The sequence below is a fragment of the Necator americanus genome, chromosome IV (genome assembly GCF_031761385.1).
Source record: "Necator americanus strain Aroian chromosome IV, whole genome shotgun sequence".
Taxonomy (NCBI): domain Eukaryota; kingdom Metazoa; phylum Nematoda; class Chromadorea; order Rhabditida; family Ancylostomatidae; genus Necator; species Necator americanus.
In genome coordinates, this window is record NC_087374.1 from 25,575,385 (window position 1) to 25,585,793 (window position 10,409).

At 41.7% G+C, this 10,409-nt stretch overlaps 1 protein-coding gene across 2 annotated transcripts; it reads right to left on the bottom strand.

Moving 5' to 3' along the window:
* Window positions 1-98: 98 nt before the first annotated feature.
* Window positions 99-9,282, bottom strand: RB195_002679 (uncharacterized protein; the record flags this gene model as incomplete). Of its 2 annotated transcripts, XM_064200042.1 has the most annotated exons (9): window positions 99-240; window positions 1,627-1,754; window positions 5,383-5,546; window positions 5,670-5,770; window positions 5,876-6,022; window positions 6,082-6,219; window positions 6,288-6,424; window positions 9,018-9,141; window positions 9,206-9,282. In XM_064200042.1, the coding sequence occupies 9 exons, from the start codon at window positions 9,280-9,282 to the stop codon at window positions 99-101; spliced, it is 1,158 nt and encodes a 385-aa protein (XP_064055923.1). The 2 variants fall into 2 exon arrangements, with proteins under 2 accessions (XP_064055923.1, XP_064055924.1); XM_064200043.1 differs by lacking the exons at window positions 5,383-5,546; window positions 5,670-5,770 and having other exon boundaries at window positions 5,821-6,022.
* Window positions 9,283-10,409: the final 1,127 nt, after the last annotated feature.

Below are 10,409 nucleotides of genomic sequence, written 5' to 3' on the forward strand. Positions count from 1 at the left end.
ATTCAGCATCTGTGATGTAACCCCATCCGAGGAGAGGTTTAGTGTATATTGTAGAAAGGTGGGACATCATCAGTGCTCCTAAACTTGTTGCAGTGGTTTTATAAAAATTGATTTCGATGAGCAGCAATACCCATTTTGCATGGTGGAGCGATCACTGCGTCGACTGAACTGTTGGCCATAAAACCAAGGCCAATGCCTACAGCATCATCACCATTGCACGTTGTAGGAGCCGTGAATATTCTATAAAACAGCATCAAATCAGCAATCTTGTGAGTTAGAGTAAAACACTAATATTTGGTCAGTAGTTTTTTTTTAATTCTGTTGAAACCATGACGAGAATCCGGTTGTGAAACCTCACAACCATGAAGCGAACAAAACAAGCTCGCAGTTGCAAAACGCCAAAGTTAACACACACAATTATAATACAAGCTGCAACATACTTTTTGTGGGCATGACCAATAGAATGAGAACTCACCTTGTAGAATTGAATCTTTTTTTTGTTAGCATATTTTGTCCCCTACAGGAATAGTGATAAGCTGCTCCCCGACACAATACCGGAAACACGTTTGTCTATCCCAATGGCGAGATGAGTGCTTTTTTATACAGCTTCGCCGTCGCTAGCACCAGAGATCGTTGGTGGGTCCTGTGACACGCTTTTCTACAGTTTGCAGAAACTCTAAGCCAGGAATGTCCGGAACCTCTCAAATGTATCGAGAAATATCGCTGTGCGTGGATAGCTTGGTCAAAATACCTGATGCATGGCAGGACTGCGTGAACGGCCATGGTTCAAGCGTCAAAAAGTGACCTTCACTTCAGAAGAAAATTTAGGAGTAGATTCACGCAATTAATTAATTAATTATGGTGTTTGGCTTTGCTTAGGTGGGTATGCTTTGAAATCAGTTGACAAGTACGAAACACGCGGAGTCAGTGTCAAATCAACTTTTTTTGAACGTGCATGCAAGGTCATTTACTTAAAGTACAAGATGTAAGCCTATGAAACTTGAGCAGCTGTTTGAAATCAAAGGTTCTCTACGTATTGCACAACCTGATCAAAGTCAGAAGTCTGGTGGAGGTGAGATAGCGGTTGTACTTGAAGCAGCGCAATGGAGCCAACGGTTGCCATTGAGGTAGGATCAACTCTGCTCAAACTGTAGAGTTAGCAGTGGTTCCACCCCGACTGCAACCGCTGCCTCCACCGCGTTGCTTCGAGTCCAGACGCATACGCAACTGCATTAAGCTTCACGTTGTTTCGACCCGTCAATGTGAAAAGAGCAAAAGGAGGAGACAATTGTTTCTTAATAGTACGTGGACAAGACAATAATAAATACCATTGTTAGAAATCGTGTACCCGTATATATCTAGGGCTACCTATGCGGATTAGAATTCCCTATCTCATAAAATCAGAATATTGCAGCGTTGTTGTGTGTTTATGACAACGCCTACTACTAACAACTAGTAACTAACTGATGACCAATGACTACTGATGTCATTGTACCAGAAGGATGTTGGGAGTGTAGCTCCACTGTTCTATTCCTCCCGTTGGTTTGGCGTTGACATCATGTCCATAGGATGAAAAGAGGGTTGTGGTCGTTTTTTAGTTTTCAACGCATTATCTTCAAAACGTACTGAAAGTCGAAATCGGTTGCGATGCCGCGTTCATGTAGACGGTCAATGGCCATCCCGATGGCTCCTCCACAAACTGGCCAACTGATGCTCTGCGTTGCTTCGTCAAGTGCAGCAACTCCAACACGGACCTGTTAATGCCATCTGTTTGTGCCCAAATAACGAAATAACATCCGCTTCTTATAAATCAATCCTTCAGTACAATGTATACATATGGTGTATACAAATAAAGAACTATAGTTGTTTCAAAGACATAGCTACCACCACTATAATGATAACTGTAATTCAACCTACAGTATATTTAGCTGGAAGCTTAGTGGAATTCCATGAAGAAGATGAACTCAGATCGGCAAGAGAATTTGGAAAGGAACAAAACGAGAGAAGAATACACCAAATGCGTAGCATTTTGAAATCTCAGCAACAACAATGCGACACGATAAAGTGGGTGTAGTTGAAAAAAAAACGGCTTCCTACATGCTTCACAATGTAGGATTTCTCTACGAGATCATCAAACAGAAGGAAGTTTACAAGTTGAAAAACTTCCTCTGGATGTCAGGAAACGATATCACAATTGCTGTCACTTACATGTGTGCATAAAACTTGAGAAGTACATGTGACATAGGTCATTCCCTTTCCATGCAGCATGAAATTGTCCTTGATCCCATTTAGACAACATTTTTTCTAAAGCGTTGTTACCTCCAAGTGATTTTTGACGTGGTACAGAACTTTTCACAACCACTTTGATACATCATTTGCGAGGCCAGCAGTGTTATCAGTCGATGGCCGCATCCTCTTCCTCCATGGTGGTACGGATTTTAGGTGGAGTATTCGTATACGGCATAGTAGATTATGGAGAGGATGGTGATTCCGTCCTCCGTCCTAACTACCGTAAAAAGCGGCCTGGAAGATGCGGCGCCTGCACAAGGCTGGCGTGCCCCAGTCGAACTCGTTTTAGAAAGTAGCGCGCCGGAACGCTCGAAGCCGTATCCTCCTGTCCGTTTTTTTACGGCAATTAGGAAGAAATAGACGGAATCACCCTTCTCTCCATAATCTACGATCCTGTATACGAATGCTCCACCTGGAATCCGTACAACCTCAGATTTGTGGGGTGATGCCTTTAAATCGTTTCCTGTCCTCTCGCTCTTTTTGTATAATTAAGTTTTTGAAAATTTCAAAACGAATACCAAAACATACGCGAAAAGGCGTGTAGTAATTATGTATGAAGGGTATGTTTCTACACTATTCCTTGTCGTGATGAATGAGTCAGCAACGTGCAAAAGAAAACGAAGGGACCTAAGAGATAATGGATTTGTTTCTTAAGTGCACTTCTATATGCGAAGCTTCTGCGCCCATTTTCACTTCTATCACCATAATGTCACGATGCCTAGCACCACCACTACTTTCTCTCCACTCGAATGTCCACGATCGCTGTCAAACATTTTTGACGATAATAGAAAATGTTAGAAATATGCTGGTAGAATCCATTCTCCCTTAGAGTGCTAACACCGCTTCTGTATAATCGGGTGACACGACATGAAGCACGGTGCAGTTACGTAAGCGGCTGCACTCGAAGTTATAGTGGAAGTGCAGCCATAGTGAAACCTCCGGTTTCGGTTCCCCAACGACTGCAATAATGAGTGGAACTAGCGAGGATACTAAGTCGATTTGAACCGCTAGATCCAACGTATAATTGGTAAACAACTGGAAGCCTTTGCTTTTCCGCGAAATCGCTTGAACGATTTCTGACAATGAATGCATCAACAACTGTATATAGCTTTAACAAACCACGACCAACTATAGTAGGGTCCAAACAACATGAAACACGTACGCAGTTGCGTACGCGGGTTCTCTCGAGACGCTTCGGTGGAGCGTAGCGGTTAGGAGCGCGGTGAAACCATTGCTTTCACCACCCATCCCTACAGGTGCGACGGTCACACCTCGGTTCCTACTGTTGCCTCAACGGCGTCGTTTCGAGCGTTTACGCAAATGCACCGCAACTACACTCGTGATTCATGTCGTTTTGACCCGACCATACAACTGTTCTGAAAATCTCAATTAATGGTCGCATTTCTATTTACGCCGTTTCTAATAAATTTCATATTCGTGTTGTGGGTACGCAATTCACATAGATTAGAGAAAAATCTCGAGACACTCAAAAAACCAATGACAATTTACAATCAGTGAGCGAGTTAGGCCAGAATATTCGTTGAATAACAAGTTGCTTTTGATTTCCTACATCATGTTTTGTCCAGGAGCTGGAAACGTGAAGTCATGTTTTTTTCCATCCGTCTTTGCCAGCAGTACCAAAATTAGTGTTGCGGTTGTTGAGATATAGTCGGGTCAATACGACATGAAACACAAGTGTAGTTGTGGTGTATTTGCGTACGCGCTCGAAACGGCGCCGTGGAGGCAGCATTTGGAACCAAGTTGGGACCGTCGCAAACTATAGCGATGGGTGGTACCAGCAAGGATTTCACCACGCTCCTAGCCACTACGCTCCACCGAAGCGCCTCGGAAGAAGCCGCGTACGCAATTGCATACGTGCTTCATGTCGTTTGGACCCTACTGTATAGTCGGATCAAAACGACATGAATCACGAATGTAGTTGCGGTGCATTTGCGTGCTCGCTCGAAATGACGCCGAATGAAGTTTGAGAAGAAAGAAGAAATGAAGTTGAAAAGAAATGAAGAAATGAAGTTTGCTACGGGCTGGGACCATCGCGAACTGCTGCGATTGGTGATGACAGCAAGGGTTTTACAACTCTCCTAGCTGCTACGGTTCATATAAACTCCTCGAGAGAACCCGCGTATGTGCTTCATGTCGTTTTGACCATACTATAGGTTCCCTTTCTCAAAGAAGTATAGTAGGGTCAAAACGACATGAAGCACGGTGTATTTGCGTAAAGGACTGCGCTCGACGACGTGGTGGAGAAAGCGGTTGGAATCTAGGTGTGACCGTCGCAAACTGCAGCGGAGAATGGTACTAGCAAGGATCCTCTCTCGATCAGTTGCGTGAACGGCCGCGCCGCTTCGAGCGCAGCCGTTCACGCAACTGCACCATGCTTGATTTCCTTTTGGCCGCCTTGCTATACTGATGCATCTGTTGATCTTCAATTAACTAGCGATAGAAAGTTTTCTTAGTGCTATGGCTATGAAAGATGGAAATCGAGTACAATTACACAAAAAAATAGCACAGGAATCAAATCCCTACCAACAAAGATCTTTGAGAGACAAAACAGAATCAGTGGCGAAGTTCTTTCCTGTGACTATGCAATTATATTCAAAGACAATTCTACGAAGACAAAAAGAAAAACTTTGAAAAACAGTAAAAAAAGCTTCAAAGGCCTTGTCACGCTCTGTAGCGGATGTAGGGCCACTGATTCGTCAGCGCATGACCGCGTTCGGTTTTACGGCGACTATAAATATATGCAACGATTGAAGTAGATCTTAATATTTACGTTCATGATTACGATAACGCAAATTCAACGAGATATTATTTCGACCATTTTAACCACAGATTTTGGTTCCTTTTATTCTATTTCTTATTTTTAAAAAACAGTGAAGAAACAGATACATGTCAACATTCACTATACTACATCAACATCGTAGTTTGTTAGCCAGCATTACTGATTCCTGTGTCTTCTTCCTCGTATAGGTTTGGCAGCGGGAAATTGAAAAGGATGTAGTCCCAATACAATAGCTGGAGTGGATCTTTTATCATCAAATATCCGCACGTTTCTCAAAGATGTCGCATTCCTACCTCAACTAGCATCCTTTGCATTTCGATATTATTTAGCTGAGAATTGTAGAACTCCCTGTTCTCGTTTTGGTATGTTGTGTGTCTCGTCTTTTTCTTAGAAATTTGTGAAATAATAAAATGTATATCTGTCGATTTCACTGCTCCTTCTGAAACGGCGCTAATTTCTGTAAGAAACAGTAAGAACAAATGGAAAGTAAAACCTATAGTATGTAAGCTAAGGTAAGCTTTGTTGAGGGAAAGATCAGATCGGGAAAGCTAGGAAAGCGATATTCTGAGGTTAGACTTACCTTTCAACACCAACGTCAAGTCCGATATAGTTTTCTCTTGATCTCGAGGGGAGTATTTAAATAACCGTATCCTATCCAAGTTTCTGTGGAAGTGACAATGCCTGAAATATAATGTCGTACTATCGCTTTCCAACTTCATCACAGTGCATACTTTTCTCACAATCAAATGTTCAGAACTTTTGTGGATAAGTAGAATAGCGTTGTACCAGTTTTGTGGACCGAGATGCCATAGAAGATATGTTCGTGCAGACAAGTCGCCTGCTGCAAATCTGCGCGCCTGCTCGAGCGTAGTTCGCAAAGCGCATTTGATGTCGTTAACACATCCTCCACATGTGCTGTTCACTGTGTTGTTTCTAAACCACTGACGTTAAGGGAGATGTCATCAATTTGAATGCTGCATGGCTGAACTGACGGTAAACACATGAACATGAATCCGCTAAGGAAACGCTCCTGAGGCTCTCGAATCATGGCGAAATTAATCCACTTCTCCCCACGTTCGAATTTCTTCACTTGCTCAAATGCATGCAAGCCGTTCTTATAGTAGCAGGATCTGAAGAGAGCGACTCTTAGATCACTTGAATATCTCGGACACAAACACCTAGTGTTCGTGCTATTCACCTTTTGTGATCACCAGTGAGGGTGATATTTCCATTCCTAAATTCTTCGCTGAACAACCAGCAAATGATAGCCGTTATTACCGTCGACATATTCTTCGGTATCGGACAATAAGAGATACGATTCGGGCTCCTTGTCATCTGAATTAAAACTATTAAATCCCATATCCACGTGATGCACTTTCAAGGAAATACAAGTTGTGCTATCGTTTTTTTCACTTCCACTTATATTTATAATCTTGTGTTGTAATCAGTAAGCTCAGGAAATGAGAATGATTTGAAAATATTTCAATGTCCCTTCGGATCTTCACATAAGAGGGATCACAACCGCAGTCGTGTGGCGCGTTCCCAAGTGGCAGATAGGGGGCTGATCGCGGCAGGCTAGAAGCGACCCAGTGCTGCCCCGTGAGCAGGTAGATTTAGGAGATAGGCTCCCTGCTTCTGCTGTGACAGACTTATAAAACCTTGTATCCCGTGTGTCGGTTCGTTTTATTACAATGGAGTGGAATTAGCAGAACTGCAGCACTTAACTAACACGATAAATCTGAGTCGTAGGCTGTTTGTTGAACTGAGAATTGCTAAAGTTGAAAAAAAGTTTCTTTTTGGAGTTTTGGTGCGGGGTAACGTTTACGTAGTCATTTTCTGGCACTTATAGATACAACTGTTGAATGTTTTTGAATGTATAAACTCATACTGAAATTTCTAAATATTTGTGGCCAAATTTTGCTTGGCAAGGTTGCTTTACGTTATTATGAACGCTACACTTTCTTTCTCCAGTATCTCCTTTTTTGTGCCGTCGCAGACTGCAAGTCCTGCCTCTCTCGAAATCAAAAATAAGAGTGGGCAGTTGCACCATTTTTGTTTTGCTGTTGACATCGTTCTGATAACAGCAAGCATTAGTCAAGGTTATGAATGCTGGTCGATCTCCAGCTAAACCTGGAGAAGACAATGTTCATGAGTGTTAGTGAAGCCCCAATCACTCAACTATGTCCGAGTGCTCCAGTCATGCAGACTCTAGAACGAGTAAGCAACAAGAGGAACTACCTAATATCTGAGCTAATTAGAAGGAATTTACGTAATTGAGAAGACCATAAGCATCAGCATCCTGCTCCTCTACTAAACACCTTCGTTCTTTCTACTTCGACCTACGCAAGAAGACTTGGGCGTTTTGCAAGTTCAAGGGAAATGCGGTCATGGGTCACAGAACGCTCAGCTGAAATGGCAATTCTTGGGGTATTCAGCCTAATGCAAGTGAAAGAGAGGAGTCCACGTTTACCTATGTCAACTATTCAACATTAGAGATGTTGCCGAATCTACCAAGGAAAGGACCCTCCGACTCTGGTCAGGTTTCTTCACAAATTCTTTGAAAAAATACGATACTTTTCAAGTCTCTTTCCAGAAGAGAAGCCACTCTGCAGCTGGTGCAAGTCATACACGTAGTTGCAAGGGACAAAACTGTTGTTTCTCTTATTAAGGTGAGTTTAAGTCTACAAGTGCAACAGCAAAGCCTTTCTCATAGCGACAGTTTACACGGCTATCTATTGGGAACCTTCTAGAACTGGACAAACTCAAATTAATATCATGAGAAGAGTAGATATAAAATCAAGTTTGAACGAATTTTTCTAGATAGCGGTACTGACATTTTCGCAATTTTTGAATTCTTTGTTAAAGGTAAAATATTTCTACAGAACGATGAAGTGATGTTTTTAAGAATGATAGTTTTGGTCTTGCAGCAGTTGAAGAAGGGTGTCCATACGTCTTACACACAATTAGAAGAAGGAAGGAGAGCAGGAAGAGGAGTTTGTAGCCCGGTATTCAACTATTCAGACTGATCAGATATAACATTGAAAGAAGCGTTGTTTCATGGATTCTTAGTGAAGTTACTCAATGTAATTGCGCTGTCTCTTGCCCTATTCAACGAAGAAAGTGTGCACTGCTATTGAACACATTTATTTTTTGGGAAACTATGATATTTTAAAGGGTATGCTTGTGTAAAAAATAAATAGCAAACTTACTGTATAGGAACGAATATGTGATTTGATTAACTGCTCAGTCCCATAAACTATTCAATTAAACCACAATGAAGAAACACTGACATTCATCATGTTATCTTTCGCATGAAAATAGTCCTATTTCTCAAGATTTGCTCAAGAAAAAAAATCAAGATGTTGAAAAGTAACGAAGTGGAAAGTGAAATAAAAAGGAGGTAAGTAAGAAACGTTAAATCTCAGTCCGCCGCCAAACCTATAGGACATGATTTTCTTTCCGAAGCTTCAAGATACATTACCACGTATATACGAACACTGCCAGTTAACATGTCAATTTAACAATGTTTTTTTTTCATTTTTTCCAATTTTTTTTCATCTTCAAAGCTTTTCCACTTAACATTACGGTTTTCCACCGCGTCAACAGAAGAGGTAGTGGAGACTAATACATCGGATACGTTTCAAGCTAAGGAGAGCTAATATTATTTATTCGATCCAATGTTTTCGAAGAATTCAAATGTGGAACACTAAGATCGAATCCCCCATTACAGCACACGCAACACATCGCGCAATTATGACACATATCACACGCTCGAAGTAACGAAAGTAGGGTATTATATAAGTTCCAGCGCATCTTGTTTTTGTAAACTGTCAATATTTCTATGAGAAACCTAAAACGATCAAGTAGCTGTCCAAATGCATAGTTTCATTATCTAATGCTTATTTGGAATGATTGGTTGCTAACTCACGAAATAAGAAGGAAAATGAATTTTGAACGGCGGAATGATGTTGGAAGATTTGTTAATCCCGTAGTTTTCCCGAAAAAGCCTTGATGCTTCCTGCGCCAGTTCAATATCTCGGCTTGCTGCATACCTAAATGAGAAGATTTTTTACTGTAACATCCCACAAATGGCGAGAGGCAAAGTAGCGATCTAACCTTTCAACAACTGCTTGGAGCTCAAAGCGATCTCGCAGTGTTTCTAGTTCGAAGATATCTCGTAGGCGAGCGTACATAATAGAACATATGATGGAATAAAACAAGAAAACATGATTGGAGTTCGAGAATTTCTCACGTAACATCTCTGAAAGACAAAAAAAAGAAGCAAAAACACAAAGGCCTGTTCTTAAAACCATCCAAGGGGAAAAAACACAACTTGAAGGGTTGCGCGGAAGATGCGTTAGCACTTCACGCCAGTCCAAATGGAAACGGTCGAAATTATCATCTAACAAATGCTACATCACACACACTTCCGGTGGATAGTTTATTATCGGAACAGTAATAGAAGCCGGGAAAATGAGGGCGATGTAAAACTATGACGGAGAAGAGATTAGATCTAAAAACGGACAAAGAAATCAATCATGTAAAGGCGGTGGCGGAACTTAATTATGACATTATTTAGAAGACCGCAGTAGTTCAGATTATAATACATAACTATGAGCGTACTAAATCAGAGAGTTTCTCACGGTGGCAATGGGCGAAGACACTATCCGTAGAGTTCTAGGGTAGTTTAGCTATGAATATTATATAAAATATATTGTGTTATATAATACATATATATATATATATATATATATATATTGTGCTATATAATACTTAATATAATGCTTACTACCTACTTAATATATATATATATTAACTATATATATTAAGTAGGTAGTAAGCATTATTTTAAGTATAAAAAATGAAATATTTGAGGTTGCTCAATACTCCTTTTATGCGCCAACGCGTTCACTTCGATTCAGAATCGTAAGAGGTGCACGAACGCGCATGTAGTGTAGCTGCGAGTCTTGTGGGTGTGCGCGCGCGCGTGTAATTTCTGTCAGTGTGTGTCGTGGTGTGTGCGCCCCGAAATTGAAAAAGGTTGGGTGCGACTAGGGTCCACCCGGCGTGCAGAGTCAGCTACGGAAAATGAGTTAGCGACGGGTCCCGCGGCTTGTTTTAGTCTGGTGCGCCGGCGTTTTAAGATACCTGCAGAAGGGGTGCGACGGGTCCACCGGCGTCACATTCCTATGGAAGGGGGTGTGACGGGTCCACGGGCGTAAGACACCTATGGAAGGGGGTGAGACGGGTCCACCGGCGTCACACTGGCGCGCCGGCGCCAGATACCTATAGATGGGGTCCAACGTCGCCAGATTGCTAT